Consider the following 22316-nt stretch of genomic DNA (forward strand, 5'->3'; position numbering starts at 1 on the left):
TAAATGAGAGGTCCATGCATCCCAGGTTGGGAACTCTGGATTATAGGAATTGTACCTGTAGCTTGGAAATTCTTAATCCTTTATGTTTGAGAAATGGTTTGTGCTTTGGAAGTGGTTTGTGTTACAGATAAAGTTTATAGTTGGGAAATGATTTATAATGTTTCAAGAATCAAGATAATGATTCAATAATTATAGATAAGATAAAAATCCTTTGTGAGAATTAAGAAATATTTAAGACAGAAATCCTCTGTGTGTTTTAATAACATAAGGATTCAAATATGTACTGCTGTAAATAAATGAACTGTGTTTTAAACTATTTTGTTAGCTCAAAGTATCTTCTTGGTAGTGAGCAGGGATGCTCCACTTGAATAGCGGTTATCGGCAGCTGAACTCGCCATGGAAAAAAAACAGGGAGGTAAAATAGTTTTTGAAAACTGGGCAAAATTTCAGTATAATTTATCTTTATTGAGAGTACTCATACCGATTTATATTCAATGGGGCTTAAAATCATTTGAGTTTAGAATTTTACCATCAGCAAATCCAATACCATTACAATTGGCACCTGCCATGTTCACATTATACTAAATAATTTTTTTTCTGAAATAATATTTAGCAGTAGTCCAACTCAGAGCTGTGGATAGTGCTACAGCACCCAACTTAATACTACAAAATGGTTGAAATCCTGGTTTCCTGCAGTTGTGCAGGCAACTTCTGATTGATATTGTGAATTTGTTAATAACATAGCAGAAATATGGGATAATACCCTGACTGCTCCTCAAATTGAACATGATGAATATTTTAATTTTCAAGTCAGTGAAGGGATAAAACAGAACACACAGTAAACAGTCGACGTTGGAGCCGAAGCCATTTTCAGGACTAGAAAGTAAGGGGAAAAGTCAGAAGAAGTTGTTGGGGGAGGTTTGGAAGAAGTACAAGGAGGCAGATGATAGGTGAAACCAGGAGAGGGGGAGGGGGTGAAGTAAAGAGCTGAGAAGTTGATTGGTGAATGAGATAAAGGAATTGAGAAGGAGAAATCTGATAGGAAAGCATAGAAGACCCTGGAAGAAAGGGAAGGGGGAGGAGCACCAAAAGGTGGTGGTGGGCAGGTAAGGAGATAAGGTGAGAGAGGGAAATAGGAATGGTGAATGGTGAAGGAGGCCAGGGTGGTGGTGGTGGGGGGGTGGAATTACCAGAAAAAAAAATCGAGAAATCAATGTTGATGCCATCAGGTTGGAGGCTTCCTAGATGGAATACAAGGTGTTGCTCCTCCAACCTGAGAGTGGCCTCATCCTGGCAGTGGAGGAGGCACGGACAGACAAGTCAGTATGGGAATGGGAAGTAGAATTGAAATGAGTGGCCGCTGGGTGATCCCAATCTTTTGTGGCAGATGAAGCAAAGGTGCTCAGTGAAGTAGTCCCACTGAAGCCCACAGCGGGAGCACCGGATACACTAGATGACCTCTACAGACTCACAAGTGAAGTGACTGTTTGGGGCCCTGAATGGTAGTGAGGGAGGAGGTGTAGGGGCAGGTGTGGCACATGCTCTGCTTGCAAGGAGAAGTACCAGGAGGGAGGGATAGGTGGATAAAGGAGTCATACAGGGAACAATCCCTGCAGAAAGCGGAAAGTGGGTGGGGGGGTGAGGGAAGGATGTACTTGGTGGTGGGATCCTCCTGGAGATGTTGGAAGTTATGGAGAATTATGTGCTTGATGCAGTCTCTAATGGGGTGGTAGGTGAGGACAAGAATCCTTTTCTTGGTGTGGCAGTGGAAGGATGGTTTGAGAGCAGATATGTATGAAATGGAAGAGATGCGGGTGAGGGCAGTATTGATGGTGGAGAAAGGAAAGCCCCTTTCTTTGAAGGAGGACATCTCAGTTGTTCTGGAATGAAAAGCCTCATCCTGAGATGAGATGTGGTGGAGACAGATGAACTGAGGGAAGTGGATGGCATTTTCACAAGTGACAGAGTGGGAAGTAGGAAGAACTGTGATAGTCAGAGGGTTTATATATAAAAAAATCTGTAGACCAGCAATTCCCAATCTTTTTTAGGTCAAAGGCCCTAAAGCACCTTCACACTTGCCAATGTCCCCTTAGGCACAATATACTTTCCGGCAACCTGATAGTGTAAAAACATGTCTACCATATGCTAACATGAGAAAAAGGATTCTGCTTTAAATTTTTATTTGCCTTTAAACCAAGCTTATATAGCACTTGTGCTCTGTACAGCAGCTTCAACATCAATGTGATCATTGAGTTTGATGGGTTTTTAGCAAGAGTTGAAGTATCTGGTTCAAGTTATGACAAACAAAAGCCTTAAATCCCCACGTGTAACAATGTCCAAGTGATTTCTGGTTTTTGTATGTGGTTCACTGCACGGAAGCCTCTTTCTACAAGGTAAGAGGATGGAAATGCAATGAAGAGCAGTTTGGCTTTTCTCCAGAGACCAGGAAGCTACATATGACAGTCTAGCCACTAAAAAGCTGATTATTTTTGAAAGCATTTTTGCAATTTTGCTTCTTCATCGTTCTGAATTTTGATAATTTCTTCTTGTAAGCTCTCTTCCGGTTTTTCCACCTTGCAGAGAAATGGGTCAATTACCCAATCCGGAATTTCCAGATCATTCAAATCCTTGAATCAATTCTGAAAATTCTTCTTCAGTGATTGCTAGTGTAAGCAGTACCCTTGCAAATGGAACAGAGTCCCAACTTTTCCATGCAGGGAAACTATGAGAACATTCTTCTCCCAATGTTTTGCTTATACATTTCCAATTTCTGATTAAACAGGACACTGCATTTTTTGCCTGGATTAAATTAAAATTCTCACCCTGCAGTCTCTATTTAGAATGTTCACTTTGTCTGCTAGGTATACCACAGCTCCACATAAATGTTCAAACTTGTTTCCCAAGCTCTTGTCGACTTTGAGCAAACAGTCCACCACAGTGTCAAAAAGATCAAAGAGGCATTTTAAGCAGCAGCCTTTTGACAGCCAATGCACTCAGTGTGAAGAAGCTAGCATTCAAAATCTTCATCATTATCTTGGCATAACTGGCAAAATATTCTGCTATTTAATGGATGAGCTTCAATTTTGTTGATAGCAGATATTATAAGAGTTATGCTTGAAAATAGTCGTTGGCTGAGGTATTTGGCTGTGAGGTGTTGACAAGGAATTACACAATGGATTGCAAATAGACTTGGAATTTCTTTTTCATAAATGCCACTAAACCAGCATATCAACCTAGTGATATATCACCTATCACCTAGTGATATGGTGCTTCATCTGTTGTACAAGAAATCATGTTCCTAATCAGGATACTTCTAACCTCAATATACATTTTGAGCTTGTTGTAGATTGCTTCTCTGTTGATATTTGTTTTTAACTCTTTACAAAAGAGAATCTCTTCATAAACTTTTTCCATTTAGCATGATTGACCAATCATGTAAGCTCTCATAATCCCCAAAGACGTTTCATGACTGCACATGTGAAGCCGAGATCACTGAACACCTCAAGAGGAATCCTCAGGGTTGGCAGGTTCACTGATTGGCTCTATTTCACCCTTTGGTTCTGGCCACTCTATTGGCTGGCTAGTGGCGTTGTGGCATCAGCGCTCAACTTCAGAGCGAGTTCAAATCCAGCTGGCTCCAAAAAAAACATGGAGAGGGATGGGCTCCGCCTGGTTTCAGATGCCCAAGACACACCATATGATGAGCAATCACCAAAAAGGTCAGTGCAAAAAGCTTGTCATGACGGCACCCCGACGACTCCACCAGGAGTTAAGGGCGTACACTCACACACAAAGCACTCTATTGTTGCACGACCTGTTTTCCATTGATCTGTACAGAAAGTTAAGAGGGTGTACTGATCTTACCAACTGTTAAATTGCAGAAACTTGTTCTCTGCTACAAGTCAAGGGGAGATGTTGGGTACCCTAGTTGCTCATTTATGCATCCCCAATAATGTCTGTTTGGTTGGTAAGGTCGGATGAGATTGCTGAGTTTCAGACACATTGTGATGACAAGTGCTCACTGCCTGCAGAACTATGGTTCTTCCTGTATTCCAGTGTCTCATCCTTTTTTTGGAAGTGCCTGATTTACTAACTTGTCTCAAGTTAGAATGCCACTTACCACCCCACTCCCCCAACGACTTCTATTTCCCCTAACATGCACTGAGGACATGTAACCACCCCTATTAGGAATCACTGAGATACACTGTCTCCAGAGATAGAAACAAGAGATGGAGAAAAGGAAGAGAGGTATCAGAAATGGATGAAGTAAATTTGGGGGCAGAGTAGAAGCTTACACCAGCATTGCTCCCCAGCTTCCTATGCTACATCGGAGCCTGTATCAGTGCTGCTTCCTGCACCTAGCTGAACTCATCGATTTCATCAACTTTGCCTCCAACTTCCACTCTGCCCTCAAATCTATTTGGTCCATTTCCGACACCTCTCTCCTTTTCTCAATCTCTCCATCTCAAGACAGTCTATCTACTGATACCTTTCATAAACCCAATCATTCTCACAGCTATCTGAACTATATGTATCTTTTCCCATCCTGCCACTTGCAAAAATGCCATCCGCTTCTCTCAGTTCCTCTGTCTTTGCTGCATCTGCTCTCAGGATGAGAATTTTCATTCCAGAACAAATGAGATGTTGCCCTTCTTCAAAGAAAGAGGCTTCCCTTCCTCCACCCGCACATCTTCCATTTTAAACACACCTGCCCTATCCACTTTCTACAGGGATCACTCCCTACATGATACCCTTGTCCTCTCCTCCCTCCTAGTACTTATCCTTGCAAGCGGAAAAAGTGCCACAATGGCCCCAACACATCCTCCCTCATTACCATTCAGGGCCCCAAACAGTCCTCCAAGTGAGGCAACACTTCACCTGTTAGTCTGCTGGGGTCATGTACGGTATCCGGTGTTCCTGATGTGGCCTCCTGTTTATCAGTGAGACCTAACATAAATTGGGAGAACGCTTCGCCAAGCACCTTCGCTCCATCCACCAGAACAACTGGGATTTCCCTGTGGCTACCTATTTCATTTCCATTCTGACATATCAGTCCATGGCCTCCTCTACTGTCAAGGTGAGGCCATACTCAGGTTGGAGGAGCAACACATTATGTTCCACCTGGATAGCCTCCAACCTGATGGTACGAACATCGATTTCTCTAACTTCCATTAATGCCCCTTCTCTCCTTCACCATTTCCATTTCCCTCTCTCCCCTTATCTCCTTAACTGCCCATCAGCTCCCTCTGGTGCTCCTACCCTTTCCCTTTCTTCCATGGTCTTCTGTTCTCTTCTGTCAGATTCCCCCTTCTCCAGCCATTTATCTTTTTCACCAATCAACTTCCCAGCTCTTTACTTCATCCCCTCCCCCCTCATGGTTTCACCTTTTGCCTGCCACCTTGTACTTCTTCCTCTCCTCCTTCCACCTTCTTACTCTGACTTCTGCACTTCCTTTCCAGTCCCAAAGAAGGGTCTCAGCCCAAAACGTCAACTGTTCACTCTTTTACATTGATGCTGCCTGATCTGGTGTGTTCCTCCAGCATTTTGTGTGTGTTACTTTGGATTTCCAGCATCTGCAGATTTTCTTGTGTTTGGGATAGAATGAGCAGGATGCAGATTAATCACTCCAAACCTCACTATACAACCTACTGGACTCAGATCATTACAATGTGTACCAGATCCCACTAATGTAGAAACAATTCATGCATGGAGACAAAAAATTGTCCCTTTTTTTAGATAGAAACTAAGCACACAGGTGGAGACCACATGCTTGCGTGATACAACCTGGTGAACTATACCTGAGTTCCAATGCAAGGGATACTGCTAATACCTTAAAGGCCGCACCAGTAACCTGAGAAGGTTTAATGAAGCCGGGAGAACAGATTCTTGGGAACATGCACTAGAATTACTAAAATTATTGACTATGATCAGTAAAAGATGAATACAGGGATAGGTTCCTGTACAGAGAGTCTCTGCAGCTTCCCCAGTACAAACTTGCCAGAGTTCCCAGACAGCATGCACATACTTCTAGCTGCTGCTACAAGAATTTTGAAGTAGCTACTTCAGAATGCCAGGAAGTTACAGGCCTTCTGGGCCAGTCATACTCCTCAACATATTCAGCAATTCTTATTAACATTGCCACACTCCTTAGCACATTTCCTCAGTACCACCTCCATGTGTGTGTGGAAATCTATAAATCAGATATGTGTTGATTTATAAACAAATTAATGATGGAGTTGTTCATAGAAGACAGTATAATATTGATTGAAATAACCAAAAGCCAGGGCTTAATAACAGTTTATACGATTGGACAACAAATGGCAAGTTAATTCTACAATGTTACCCCTAATCCCCTTAATCATGTGTTGAAAAGTCGTTAATCAACTCCCAACACGTGAATGATTTCAGGTTGTTGAAGGGATCCTATGCACCTACATGTTGGTAGCCTTCCCACACAAGGACAAAGATGCTGGCAAAGATTCCTCCCCTTTTCCCTCTAAAGCGCATGTAGAATCAGTAACACAGTCACCAAACCAACCTTATTTCGCAGTTTGATCACATTCACTGCGTTTTTCTACAACAGCCCCTCAGCAGGGAAGATGAAATAAACCAAACAAGTTCGCTAGAGACCATCTGCCTTAGGAGGATATTTTCACCCATAATCTAGATGGCTAAACACAAGGTATAGGCCACAACCTTTAGTTTCAGCTCCTTTCTTTGCAGAACGAAGTCTTAGACCAAGATACACCTTACAGGACAGAAGGAAATATCAGAAGCCCTATTGATGTTATGAAAAAGAGAATGAAACTGAGCACACGCCACGAGGCCTACCTCATCCTTTATCTTCTAAATATAAAATTGGACATGGCCCATCCAAAATGTCCACTCCCTTCCTGCAGCTCAAGGAAAACAAAATGTAAGGAGAGGGAGGCTAATATTTATGTAATAAAAACTGCACAAGAAAACTGTAGCAATGAATCTATCCAAAATGTTCCATCTGATGAATAGGATACAGGCTTTCCATTTACCAAAATTCACATTTTTGACAATATTTGACCCTGGTATATGATACATCAACAGTCATTACAACAAAAGCTGCAAAGATTGATTCAATGATATATAAGTCTTGCAAAGATCTAGCCAATAGCTTCTGGTCACAACTACTTCTTGAAAATGACAGAAAGAGGCTATGTAATTAATATTTTTTAAAAATCTCAGCTCTGTCATATAAAAGTAAATTTCCTTGGTATGACAGTCACCAATCAGGGATGAGGTTTAACCCCCGAATTTAGACAAAAAGTCACTTGAGTCAGATATCCAACAGCCATAAGAGCCTCACAATCCACTGTAGACCTATTGAATTATGCTCGGGTTTTCAAACCTGACTATGCTCAGTTGTCAAAATCATTTTATGACAGACATAAATCAGAGAAATGTGAAGCCTTTTGTTTTTACCCCAGAAGATTATGAGACACTAAAGAAATTGATGAATGCAGTTCAGCAAGCAATAGACCTTCGGACAAGGGACCTAACAAAATTTCTTGTTCTGCAAATGTGTGTTTCTCCAAAAGCTGCTGTAGTCATCTGTTATAATGAGAGAGAAGAAACACAAGCCCCATACACCATGCCTTGTGTAATTTTACCCAACAGAACTGAAATTTACAGTCTTAGAACAATGTCTTACTATGGTATTCCATATGTTTACCGCAAAGAGATAAACCAATTGTAAGTCAGAGTTTCTGGCTTTAAAAAATGTTAGTAAGTTACCAAAAAAATGAACAGAGAGCTACCATAATTGGATATGGAGAATGGCAAATACTTTTACAAGATGACACCTTAAAGTCAGAATTCATTCTGGACAGCTATGACTTATCTTTACTTTTCATTGAAGGTGCAGAACCATCTTCTCTATGACCTAATATAGCACGACATCTGTAAGAGCATTATTGTCAAACATGGTACTGTGATGAAAATCCAGAATGAGGGTTCCACTTAATTATAATCCTTATTCTTGATTATAAAATGAAAATGCTTTATTGGAAACTGAATTTGATTTGAACGACAAGTTGCAAGTGCACCCTTCATGGAATCATACATCTCAGTTTACAGAGGCTAGTGCATGTGTAGAACTGTTCTTGAAAAGTATTGACTCTAATTATGTCAGGAATGTGGTGAAAAAAATCTTCACATCTGGTCAACTACTGGATGGAGAAGACTCAGAGGTAAACTGCTTCCACATTCGTCCTCTCAGAAAAATATTTATGAATTATTATTGACTTGACCACTAATACAGGTTTTACACATTCCAGAATGTACTGCAGGCCTCTTGCACAGCTCTAGTAATAAGCTGGATGATAAACAAGTAAAACAAGCTGTTGGAGTGGACCTCACTATGGCAAGGGAGACCAGCATTTTGGCAGTAAAAAGCAAAAAGATATCCAGATTGATGTTTCAAGAATTCTCCTAGACACCATTGAACCCAATTACAAAGGAATTCCAACATGGTACAAATATGAAGCTGATGGTGAAGGTACAAGCCCTATAAAAAGTATTCACCGCCCTTAGAAATTTTCATGTTTTATTGTTTTTACAACATTGAAACACAGTGCATTTAATTTGGCTTTTTTTGACACCGATCAACAGAAAAAAAATCTTTTGTGTCAAAGAGAAAACCGATCTCTACAAAGTGAAATAAATTAATTACAAATATAAAAAAAATCAAAATAATTGCATAAGTATTCATTCTCTTCAAGTCAGTATTTAGTAGAAGCACCTCTGGCAGCAGTTACAGCTTTGAGTCTGTGTGGATAGGTCTCTATCAGTTTTGCACATCTGGACACTGCAGTTTTTACCCATTCTTCTTTACAAAACTGCTCAAGCTATGTGAAATTGCATGGGGATTGTGAGTGAAAACCCTTTTTCAGCCACAAATTCTCAATTGGATTAAGGTCTGGACTCTGACTTGGCCACTCCAGGACATTAACTTTGTTGTTTTTAAGCCTTGCCTGTAGCCTTGATTTTATATTTGCCGGAAAACAAATCTCCCAAGTTGCAGTTCTCTTGCAGACTGCATCAGGTTCCCCTCCAGGATGTCCCTGTATTTTGCCGCATTCACTTTACCCTCTACCTTCACAACCCTCCCAGGGCCTGCTGCAGTGAGGTATCCCCACAGCATGATGCAGCCACCACTGTGCTTCACAGTAGGGATGGTGTGTTCTTGCTGATGTGTTGTTTGGCTTACACCAAACTTTGCATTTAGTCTAATGGCCAGAAAGCTCAATTTTGGTTTAACAGACCATAGAACCTTCTTCCTGCTGATTACAGAGTCTCCCACATGCCTCCTGGCAAACTCTAGCGGAGATTTCATGTGAGGTTTTGACAGCAACTTTCTCTTTGCCACTCTCTCATAAAGCTGCGACTGGTGAAGCACCCGGGCAACAGTTGTCGTATGCGCAGTCTCTCCCATCTCAGCCTCTGAAGCTTGTAACTCCTCCAGAGTTGTCATAGGTCTCTTGGTGGCCTCTTTCACTAGTCCCCTTTTTGCACAGTCACTCAGTTTTTGAGGACAGCCTGCTAAAGGCAGATTTACAGCTGTGTTATAGACGTTCCATTTTTTGATGATAACTGTACTCCAAGGGATTTTTAGTGACTTGGAAATGTTCTTGGATCCATCTCCTGACTTGTGCTTTTCAATAGTCTTTTCACAGAGTTGCTTGGAGTGTTCTTTTGTCTTCATGGTGTAGTTTTTGCTGACTCACCAGTGGTTAGACCTTCTAGAAACAGGTGTGTTTTTTACTACAATCAATTGAAACAGCTTGACTGCACACAGGATCTCAATTTAACTAATCATGTGACTTCTAAAACCATTGGTTGCACCAGTGATGATTTGATGTGTCATAATTAAAGGAGGTGAATACTTATGCAATCAATTATTTTGTTTTATATTAGTAATTAAATCAGATCACTTTGCAGAGATCAGTTTTCACTTTGACAAGAAAGAGTCTTTTTCTTGCTGACCAGTGTCAAATAAAGCCATATTAAATCCACTGTGATTTAATGTTGTAAAACAATAAAACATGAAAACTTCCAAGGGGGATGAATACATTTTATAGAATCAGAATCAGGTTTATTATCATCTGCATGTGACGTGAAATTTGTTAACTTAGCAGCAGCAGTTCAATGCAATAATAATCCAGCAGAGAGAGAAAAAAAAATTAAATAAAACATAATACTAAATAAACAAGTAAATGAATTACGTATATTGAATAATGTGCAAAAACAGAAATACTGTATATTAAAAAAAGCGAGGTAGTGTCCAAAGCTTCAGTCCATTCAGGAATCGGATGGCAGAGGGGAAAAAGCTATTCCTGAGTCGCTGAGTGTGAGCCTTCGGGTTTCTGTACCTCCTGCCTGATGGTAACAGTGAGAAAAGGACATGCCCTGGGTGCTGAAGGTCTTTAATAATGGACACTCCCTTTCTGAGACACCGCTCTCTAAAGATGACCTGGGTACTTTGTAGGCTAGTGCCCAAGATGAAGCTGACTAGATTTACAATCTTCTGCAGCTTCTTTCGGTCCTGTGCAGTAGCCCCTCCATACCAGACAGTGATGCACCCTGTCAGAATGCTCTCCATGGTACAACTATAGAAGTTTTTGAGTGTATTTGTTGACATGCCAAATCGCTTCAAACTCCTAATAAAGTATAGCCGCTGTCTTGCCTTCTTTATGACTACATGGATATGTTGGGACCAGGTTAGATCCTCAGAGATCTTGACACCAAGGAACTTGAAGCTGCTCACTCTCTCCTCTTCTGATCCCTCTATGAGGATTGGTATGTGTTCCTTCATCTTACCTTCCTGAAGTCCACAATCCGCTCTTTCACCTTATTGACATTGAGTGCCAGGTTGTTGCTGCTGCACCACTCCACTAGTTGGCATATCTCACTCCTGTACGTCCTCTCGTCACCACCTGAGATTCTACCAACAATGGATGTATCGTCAGCAAATTTATAGATGGTATTTGAGCTATGTCTAGCCACACAGTCATGTGCATACAGAGAGTAGAACAGTGGGCTAAGCACACATCCCTGAGGTGTGCTAGTGTTGATCGTCAGCGAGGAGGATATGTTATCACCAATCTGCACAGATTCTGCACTTCCTGTGAGGAAGTTGAGGATCCATTTGCAGAGGGAGGTACAGAGGCCCAGGTTCTGCTACTTCTCAATCAGGATTGTGGGAATGATGGTATTAAATGCTGAGCTATAGTCGATGAACAGCAACCTGATGTGGGTGTTTATGTTGTCCAGGTGGTCTAAAGCCATGTGAAGAGCCATGGAGGTTGCATCTGCCGTTGACCTATTGTGACGATAGGCAAACTGCAATGGGTCCAGGTCCTTGCTGAGGCAGGAGTTTAGTCTAGTCATAACCAATGTCTCAAAGCATTACATCACTATCGATGTGAGTGCTACCGGGCAACAGTCATTAAGGCAGCCCACATTATTCTTCTTAGGCACTGGTATAATTGTTGCCTTTTTGTAGCAAATGGGAACTTCTGCCCATAGCAGTGAGAGGTTGAAAATGTGCTTAAATAATCCCGCTAGTTGGTTGGCACAGGTTTTCAGAGCCTTACTAGGTACTCCATCAGGACCTTCTGCCTCGCAAGGGCTCACTCTCTTTAAAGACAGTCTAACGTAGGCTTCTGAGAGAGAGAGATCACAGGGTCATCAGGTGCAGCAGGGAGCTTCACAGCTGTAATTATGTTCTCCCTTTCAAAGCAGACATAGAGTTCATCTGGTAGTGAAGCGTCACTGCCATTGATACTATTGGGTTTCGCTTTGTAGGAAGTAATGTCTTGCAGACCCTGCCAGAGTTGCCAGATGAACTATAAAGTTTGTGTATGCTGCCTACAAAAAGATACGTAAATACCTCCTACCCACAAGTGGGAAGCATTGATTCAAGGTCCACCAAGGATTTGAACAAAATCATAACAAAAAAAGAATGCCTGCCTCATAATAAAAGACAAACAAAATCAACTGTGCCAATTAATTAGACAGACCCGTCTCTGTCATCCCAAGCAACCCAGCTCATTGGAAACCTAATAAGTATATTTTCAGGATAATTGATCTTTGTGTGGGATATATGTGGTTAGTCTCCGTGACTTCTTGTAGTGAGACGGTAACCATCACAGCACTCAAAAACCCCATATTCTAGGACCCCGACCTGGCTACATGCTAACTAAGGATCTTCCTTCAGTGATAAAGGCCTTCAAAGTGTGTGTGAACAAACAGGCATACAATTGGAGTACAGCACTCCATTCCAGCTGTAATCAAGTGGCGAAGGAATCGCGAGATTAAATTAGGCCTGGTAAACTGGTCTACTCTACAGGCAAAGAAGGCTACACTTGTCCCTGAAATGCAACTGTTCGTAAACAAAAAGTCAATTACAAAAATAGGACATTACATAAGAATGACATGACATGAAAATAAGAATGTTACATGTTATTTCTTAATGGATAGTGCCCATCTATAAACACATCTAAATGCCAACCATTGCCAATACCCAATAGCATTTTGTTTATTAACAGTAAACAAGTAGAGGCTTCTTTGCCTCTGAAGAGGCAGTTTTGCCAGGCCTCCTTTAATCTCTTGATTCCTTCACTCACTCATGCCTCTTGATTGCAACTGGAATCTCTCCTCAAGGAACTGAGAGAGTCTAGGAGAATTCAAGAGAAAGCAAAGGAACTTGACAAAACAGACTGAAGACCACAAACAGGGACTGCATCCAAGGAAAGAAATTCCATATAAGTAATTTCAACCCTAGTTTCTATTCTAGATGGAGACCTCTTTGTCTCATTGCCCAGGTTATCGACAACAGGACTGTGGTAATCAACAGTAGGAGGGGAAACAAGACCCTAAGTCGGGGGTCGGCAACCCGCGGCTCCGGAGCCACATGTGGCTCTTTTACGTCTGTGCTGCGGCTCCCTGTTGCTTTGGGAAATAATTGGTTGTGGCGACCCTTTTCCTGGCACATCCGAACCGACTCACAATTAGATAGCCTACGGGGTTTTGCAAGCACAGAGCTTTGGAGCCTCTGCGCCATGGGGGGGGGGCAGGTTGAGGGAGGCTTAAAAGTGAGGCTGAAGATTTCGAATAAAGTTTTTTCCTTCGACTGCAGTTACCGACTCCGTGTCGTAATTTTAGCGCTGCGTGTAGCACACCGCTACATGGTCAGTATTTAATTAAAATGTATTTTATGTTAGTTTGTTAGTTTTTGAAATGTAAATCTAAATTTGAAGATTATGGTGATCTTGTACAATCTAAATAAGACGTCGTGGCGACCCATTTCCTGACACATCCGAACCGGCTCACAATTAGCCAGCGTTCAGGCTAAGGGAGATAGCCTACGGGGGTTTGTGAGTACGTGTCTTTTGCAGCATCCGCGCCCATGGGGGGCGGGTTGAGGGAGGCTTAAAAGCAAGGCTGTTTAGTTCGAATAAAGCTATCTTTGACTGCAGTTTACTGACTGCGTGTAGCACACCGCTACAACGTGTTTTTATCGCTGGCTGTCCAGAGGGGAGGTGCTGAAACGCTTTGTCGCGTGTCTGGAAGAAGTGAAAACTTTCCTGGGCAGCAAAGGGCTTACCTTTCCTGAGCTGGAACAGCCAGAGTGGCTGGAAAAGCTACACTTCATGGTAGACATGACAGCGCACCTGAACACGCTGAACACAGCTCTTCAACGGGGTAAGGACGTACAGCCCTGCACATGTTGGAGGATGTTTTGGCATTCGAGCGCAAGTTGACAGTGTTTGCCAGAGATTTACAGAAAGGCACATTGTCTCACTTCCCCAATTTGAGAGAGTTCAAACAAGGTCACGACATGATAAATTCGGGGTATTTACATTCTGCAATCATTGCAATGCAAACATGGTTTGGGAAACGCTTCTGTGAGTTCAGAGAGGAAAAAAACACATTATCCTTCCCGGTCACTCCCCTAAGCATCGATCCATCCCTACTGAATACGACTGCATTGTCAGGTGTGAGTCAACCTGAACAAGTATGATAAATATTTTAATTGCCTATTATTTTATGTATATTCATATGTTTTCATTGTTCAGTGAAATAGTCCTTTTATTTTTCAGGTTGACAGCTGGCTGACGTTATTTTTGGTTTGCTGCTGGCGGCAAATTTAAGTTTGGCGTTTTTCATAAATAAAAGAAGGACTCAAATAGCCGTTGAGTATTCTACTTAAAAGTAACCTTCAACCCAACGTCTTTTTTTCGGAGTTCAAAATGTTTTTGTTGCATGCAGAAATGTAATTTCGTTTTCTCTGCAGAAGTTCATCAATTTCATAAATGCAACACATTATAGTTTGTTTATACATAGCATAAAGGCAAAACAAAACGTTGTATGCAGTGCTATTTCATTTTAAATGTCAAACGGGTTTTGCGGCTCCCAGTGTTTTCTTTTCTGTGGGAAACGGGTCCAAATGGCTCTTTCAGTGGTAAAGGTTGCTGACCCCTGCCCTAAGTAAAGCTGTCTCCATAGTTAATGTCAAACCTTCTCCAGCAGGACTTATTCTCCCAGACTGTGGGAAACCTTTATATTAGATCAGTACAGGGAATGTATTGTTGTTTTCAGGGTTAGTGAGACTCAAACTCCAGAAAGAAATATTGCTTTTGCTACATTTTACTTTTAATATTTGTGTTTATAATAACATTGTTCTGTGCTGCCTTACTCACCATTTGCTTTCTCACAAAGTCACAATTACTACGAAAATTGTCTTATCCTTAATGACTCAGAATATTATTTAAGGGTGATCCGAGAGTAATGATGATTCTAATTTTAATAACAATAAATGGCCCTTATGTCTTAATCATATGTGAACTAATACACTGGATCCCTTAATTCTTGCCTCTAGCAAAATGATTGTTCCAGTCCACTTAAACATTCACTCTGACTGCATTAAACATAAATAGACAGGAAGGCAAAGAATCACCTGCAGAAAAAACTATTAACACCCTAACACCCCTCTATAAATTAACAGAAGAATTCCTTGACATGAATCTCTCTACACTTCAAGTAAGCATAGACACTTATGTCATTGAATGGTCTCACTCAGGGGAACATGACATTAGAACTGTTAGACTAGAATATTCTGGAAAACAGTTTTTTTTAATCAAGACCTCTTGATTAGACAAATATCTTATTGCAATTTCTCTTTATGAACAATAAGTATGTAAACATACTTACTACAAAGATCTCAGATGCTTTCATGTCTCCAATTATGGCTACTATTCAATTCCATTGTTAAACCTGACAACTTTCTACATTCCTGGGTTATGTTATAAAAAGCTTCAGCAAAGTCCTTGATCCAGCTTTTTTACATGGAAAGGTGCACTGAAGCAGAAGCTAATATAAAGCAAAAAATTTTTCTTCCTATTCAACTGAAACTGATGTCCAATAAGTTTTTAGAGAATCTATTGTATCTACCTAGATGTCACATTTGCCCTTAATCAAATAGTACTGAATATTTTGTGCTGTGCTACAAAGAATAACTTCAATTTAAGTTTCTCCTTCCAGTAAAAATATTTTTCCCTCCACTCCCCTCTTCTTCTATTCCACACTTTTCACCTGCCTATCCCCTCCGCCTTCCCTTTTTCCATGGTCCACCCTCCTCTACAATCAGATTCCTTCCTCTCCAGCCCTTTACCTTTCCTACCCACCTCACTTCACCTATCATCTAATTTATTTGTTTATTTATTGAGAAACAGGGCCCTTCTGACCCTTTGAGTTGCACCATCCAGCAATCCCCCAATTTAATCTTAGCCTAATCACGGGACAGTTTACAATAACCAATTAACCTACCAACCGGTACATCCTTGGAAGGAAACCAGAGCACCCAGAGGAAACCCACGTGGTCTCGGGGAGAACATACAAAATCCTTACATGCAGCAGCAGGAATTCAATCCTGGTTGTCTGTACTGCAAAGCGGTGTGCTAACTACTGTGCAATCTTCCTCCCCTTCCCCCACTTTTTTTTATTCAGTCATCTTTCCCCTTCCTTTCCATTCCTGAAGAAGGGTCTCAACCCCAAAACATTGACTGTTCATTCATTTCCGTACATGTTGCCTGACTTGCTGAGCTCCTCTAGCATTCTGTGTGCACTACTTTGGATTTCCAACATGTACAGAATTTATCATGTTTGTTTTTCACTATTGGAGACTAATTGATAATTCTAAATTTTGGGATTTAGAACATTTAACAGATAACATTTCTTCCTAAAGAGACATTGTTACATATGCAGACAAGCCTTCAATTACTGCTGTGCATTCAGTTGCATGGTGCTACTACCAGACAGAGACAAAAACAATTTGGCCCAGAATAATTTTCACGATTCTTAACAACAAATGTTACAAGTAAAACTGCTTGTATATCCATGCCTTGACAGTGCTCACTCTCATAATAGCACTGATATGATCCTTCAGTTCAAAAGCACAAAATTTCTGATGAAAAAATTTATTCAGTCATGTTGCTATCAGAGTATCACTTAATTCTTAAAGTTTATAAGGGTAATAACTCAGATTAATTTGATGATTTATGTTCAATATCTCAAGATTGAAACACCAGTCCAGTTTTAAGGAATGATTTAAGATAGGCGTTCTAAAAGGACTTGATAAAAATGCTAGAGGAGCTCAGCAGGTCAGGCAGCATCAATGGAAAAGAGTTAAACAGTCAACGTTTCAGGCCAAGACCCTTCATCAGGACTCAATGATGAGCTCTCAATCAGTCTTGATGAAGGGTCATGGCACAAAACGAAAATTGTTTACTCTTTTCCATAGACGCTGCCTGGCCTGCTTTCTTCCAGCATTTTGTGTATGTTGCTTGGATTTCCAACATCTGCAGATTTTCTCTTGTTTGATATGTGTTAACAATGGTTAGAAGAAATTCAGTCAATTTAAAAGGATATTTCTCTGTGTATTATGAGAGTAACTGAAATGACACGATCAGATGAGCAAGACACCTCCTTTCACAAGTTTCCTCTGCAGACTCATACTAAACCCCTGACTGGCTTAATGCTCTAGCTGAAACAAAAGCTAAGACCTTTCTAGCTGTTGCACATTTGCTTCCGCAGTAGCAAATTCAGTTTCTGAGTGAACGAGCACTGCGTTAAATTGGCTTACAGATTTATTTTGCAGTTTTCCAATTCCTTTAGCTACTGGAAATATTGTTTTTGTATTGCTCTTTTTGAGACAAAGAAGCTTAGTGACTTTTTTTGTATAATATCTCCACTCCAAATACTTTGTTAACTCCCATACCAAGACTCATAGAAAAGTACAGCAGAGAAACAGGCCCTCCATCCATCTAGTCTGTGCTAAACCACTTAAACTGCCTACTCCCATCAATCAGCACTGGAACCATAGCCCAAGCATCCATGTACCTATCCAGACTTCTCTTAAACATTGAAATCGAACTCACATGCACCACTTGTGCTGGTATAAAATTCCACTATCTCACGACCCTCTGAGTCTCACCTACCCTCAGCGGAAAAAGCTTGCTTGTATTTACCCTATCTATACCCCTCATAATTTTGCATACCTCTATCAAATCTCCTCTCAATCTTGTACATTCTCCAGCTTTCCTGTCGGTAGGTGATCAAAACTGCAGACAATACATATTAGACCTCACCAATCTCTTATAAATTTCAACATAACCTTCCACCTCCTGTCCACTCGTCCCTCTCCAACCATCTCCTTCCTGGTACTTATCCTTGCAAGTAGAACAAATGCCACACCTGTCTCTACACTCCTTTCAGATATGCTACCTTTCAGATCCCCAGACTGCCCTTCCAGGTGAGGTGATACCTCACCTGCAAGTCTGTTGGAGTCATCTACTGTATCCAGTGTTCTCAGTGTGGCCCGGTGATCGTACCTTCTGTACTCAATACTCTGATTTGTGAAGGCCAAGAGCCCAAAACTTTGAGACCTGACATAAAGGGGGATACTGCTTCACCAAGCACATTCACTCTGACCATCACAAAAAGCAGGATCTCCCAGTAGCCACCTATTTTATTCTACTTCCCATACCCATTCCAACATACCTGTCCATAGCCTCCTCTATTGCCAGGATGAGGCTGCACTCAGATTGGAGGAGCAACATCTTATATTCTGTCTGGGTATGAACATCGATTTCTCAAACTTCTGATAATTGCCCCCCCCCCCTCACCATCCCCCAATGTTGTTTTCCTCTCTCACCTTATCTCCTTACCTGCCTATCACCTCCTTCTGGTGCTCCTCCCCCTTCCCTTTCTTCTATAGCCTTATATCCTCTACTGTCATATTCCCCTTCTCTATACCATTACCTCTTTCACCAATCAACTTCCCAACTCTTTACTTCACCCTTTCCCCCTCTCCCGGGTTCACCTATCAACTGCCACATTGTATTTCTTCTACCCCTCCCCCCACCTTCAAAGTGTTGACTCTTTACTCCTTTCTATAGCTTCCGTTTGGCCCGCTGAGTTTTGTGTGTGTTGCTTTGGATCCACTGCGTCTGCAGATTTTCTTGTGTTTGTGATCTCATCTTCTGTGCTCAATACATTGATTTATGAAGACCAAGAGCCCAAAACTTTGCTTACCACCCCATCTACCTGTGATGCCACTTTCAATGAATTACATACCTGTATTCTCAGATCCCTTTGTTTTACCACACTCATCAGTGCTCTTCCGTTCACTGTGTAAGACCTACCTGGGTTGCTCCTTCCGAAGTGCAACACCTCATACTTTACTGCATTAAATTTCATCTGCCATTTGTCAGCCCATTTTTCCACCTGATGCAGATCCCTCTGCAAGCAATGATAGCCTTCCTTGCTGTCCACAATACCCACAATCTTGAACTTATCCACAAATGGTAACTAAACCCATCATGGAGAATAAACAGGGAAGTAAACTAGCCTTTGAAGATTGGGTAGTTACAGTATAATGTCCTGAGAGAGTACTTATGGCTATTTATATCTGATAGTGCATAAAGTCTTCGTTTGAGTTTAGAACTTCGCAATCAGCAAACATAATCCATTTGGGATGAAGGGTGCTAATTCAAAAAGCAGTGACTTTTACTAACTTTGTTACTTTAAAAAATTTTCAGACCCTTGCCAAGATGTCATAAAAAGACTTGACACCACTTGAAAATATTACCCTATTAGACCAAATTAAAAGCCATCCACCTCACACCATTCACAAAAAAGAGAAAATCTGCAGATGCTGGAAATTCAAGCAAAATATACAAAGTGGAAAAGCGTGCAGTCGATGTTTCAGGGCGAGACATTCCATAACACAAGTCAAAGAGAACCGTTGGGCACTGTGGTTGCTAATTTATGCATCCCCAATATCATCTGTTTAGTTGGTAAGGTTTGGTGAAATTGCCACTGTAAAGATGAGTCTTCACCACCTGGTTCTTCCTGTGTTCCAGTGTCTCATTATTTCTTTTGGAAGTGCCTGCTCTACTAACAGTCGGTCAGGTCTTGTCTTTAAGGTACCGCTTACCACCTCCCCCCCCCCCCCCCCAACAACCTCTTAGCCTAATGCGCCTGTTGGGAATCACTGCGTTAAAGAAAAAGATGGTTGTTGGCTCATCAGAAGTGTTAGCACCACATTTAATTCAAGAAAGCACATGGGAGAAAGGTAATGCTAATGCTGTAGGTGCGGAACCATAGAAATCTATAAAACTACCCTGACGTACTTCAAAAATTTTGTGCAGATCATATCTAGAATGCTGATGAAATAGGTCTTTTTTTAATCATGCAGTGCCAAACAGTTCCCTTGACTACCAACAAAGCAATGAATCAATTATCTGCACTAGGTGCCTGTGATGATTTTGTTCATTTACAGTCAATCAAAAGAACATGGCAGCATTCTCAGGATGAATTCCTCCGTTGAGTTTGTCTTCTTATATCCTTTTAACTATTGACATGAAACTTTAGCTAATTTGGCCAGAATGTATTGGCCCTGATGTGCCCCAATTAACCAGAATCCACTGTATACATGCAATGCATTGAAATACGCCATTTGTGTTATACATATATTTTATGCTGTATATATGGAAATTACAGGACAGAGAGGGTTGAACATGGAATATATTTGAACATAAGTATTATAACTTTGAAATCAAAACATGTAAATAAACACACAAGATTCTGCATATTTCCCCTTCCTTTCCAGACCTGATGAAGGATCTTGGCCTGAAATGTTGACCATTTATCCCTCTCCATTGATGCTGCCTGACCTGGTGAGTTCTTCTGACTAATCTGGTACATCAATATATTTTAAAATGTAGCCACCATTTTAAGTGTTGGAATTATGCACAGCACTTTCCCTCGAAAAATAATGCGATGCCTATAAGTGACTGCAGTATCATAACAGACAATAGACAACAGCCACTGGATTACAACAACAACACATTCAATTGATATAGCAACTTCAATATAGCAGAAGAAGTTCAAAGAGCTTCAAGGAAGCATAGTCAAATCAATTGGAAAACAACTGCTAAAAACGTGGTCAAGAAGTACATTTCCAGGAGCATTTTAGGAGGAGGATAGAGAGGCAGTGAGAGGGTATAGAGATTGAAGCCTTGACAAGTAATGGTACAGACAAAGCAAATGCAGTACAATGATTGTATTCATGGTTGGATGAAACCAGATTTAAAGAACTAGACTTATCTGAAGAAATTACAGTTTCAGATAGGGGTAAAACAAGGAACAAGATTGAACATCAGGATTATAACTTTGAAGTCATTGTTAAACTGGGAGCACTTGGACATCTTCAAAATAGGAAGAGTCAAGTTTAGAGTGATAGATGCCTGTATAAAGGATGAATCAATAAAATTTGTTTTGTATCATGGAGATAAAGGACTTCCCCACCAACTCCCTACCATCCAGCAGAGGAAGTGTGGGGGGGGGGGGGTTATTGGGGACAGTGGAATTTGAGACTGAACAATCTAGTTAGATACTTACTAATGGTCAATTGGGAACATGGTGATCCCAGAATCATGGCAGGAAAATGGACTTGACTATAAAGACCAAGAGGTTGCATTTGCTTACCGTCATGATGCATGCAGAGTTTCAGACTTGGGCAGGAAAGGCTGGGCGGCAGGGCCGAGGGTCAGGAAGAAAGGTTACAGGTTGGAGCCACCACCTCCTGGCTGCCCGCTTGATGTCCTGACTCCACCTCCTGTCTGGCTGCCTGTGATAGTGGCCCCGCCTCCTGTCTGGCTGCTAGCGACAGTGGACCCACCCCCTGTCTGGCTGCCAGTGGCAGTAGCCCCGCCTCCTGTCTGGCTGCCAGCGACAGTGGCCCCGCCTCCTGTCTGGCTGCCAGCGACAGTGGCCCTGCCTCCTGTCTGGCTGCCAGCGACAGTGGCCCCGCCTCCTGTCTGGCTGCCTGTGATAGTGGCCCCACCTCCTGTCTGGCTGCTAGCGACAGTGGACCCACCCCCTGCCTGGCTGCCAGTGGCAGTAGCCCCGCCTCCTGTCTGGCTGCCAGCGACAGTGGCCCCGCCTCCTGCCTGGCTGCCAGCGACAGTGGCCCCGCCTCCTGCCTGGCTGCCAGCGACAGTGGCCCCGCCTCCTGCCTGGCTACTAGTGTGGATGCCGCTGAATTTCTCTGGCCGGTTGCCTGCAGCTACCCCACCGTCGTCGCCTGTCTGGCTGCCCACTGACGTGCCGCCAACACTATCTGTCTGGACACCAGTAGCACTGCCGCTGACGAAATCTGTCTGGCCGCCAATGGTCCTCCTGCCGTCTGGTTGGCCGCCAACTCCCGGCTCCGTGTCGCCACCGCTCAGCCGCAATGCTGCGGCCACCTGGAGCTCTCCGCGTCCTATGTTGCATCCTAGCAACGACGCTAGCCGTGCACGTTTCTACGTCATCGCGTCATGGCTCCGCCTCCGTGCGGAAAAATTCGAATAAGCGAACTGTCGAATGAAATACTAATTTGTGGAAGAGTGCATACATAAAGAACGAGGTGAATGGAAGGGACAAGTACCTTTTAATTCAAAGGTCTTACTCTTCAAAAGCGGCGGGACTTAGTGCTGGGGAGTTCGAGCGGTAAATTTCATTCTGTATTCTGCAACCCATTGGGGGCAGTTGGAAATACAATTGAAAGCGTTAGTGCTTCAGGGGCACGAGTGGGCGGGGCCAGGACCTGTGGGCGGAGTTAGATGTGATGGACACGACCAGATCCTGTGGGCGGAGTTAGATGTGATGGACACGACCAGGTCCTGTGGGCGGAGTTAGATGTGATGGACACGACCAGATCCTGTGGGCGGAGTTAG

At 42.1% G+C, this 22316-nt stretch overlaps 1 protein-coding gene across 1 annotated transcript in view; it reads right to left on the reverse strand.

The window, feature by feature from the left end:
- cfap58 (cilia and flagella associated protein 58) overlaps positions 1-21854 on the reverse strand; it is a 269774-nt gene extending 247920 nt beyond the window's left edge. Inside the window, exon 1 of the mRNA XM_059947010.1 lies at positions 21085-21854. Coding sequence (XP_059802993.1) covers positions 21085-21090 — 6 coding nt within the window. The 5' untranslated portion in view covers positions 21091-21854. The remainder of the gene's footprint in view (positions 1-21084) is intronic.
- Between the last annotated feature and the right edge of the window lie 462 nt (positions 21855-22316).

Source organism: Hypanus sabinus, chromosome 22, assembly GCF_030144855.1.
Source record: "Hypanus sabinus isolate sHypSab1 chromosome 22, sHypSab1.hap1, whole genome shotgun sequence".
Classification (NCBI taxonomy): Eukaryota; Metazoa; Chordata; class Chondrichthyes; order Myliobatiformes; family Dasyatidae; genus Hypanus; species Hypanus sabinus.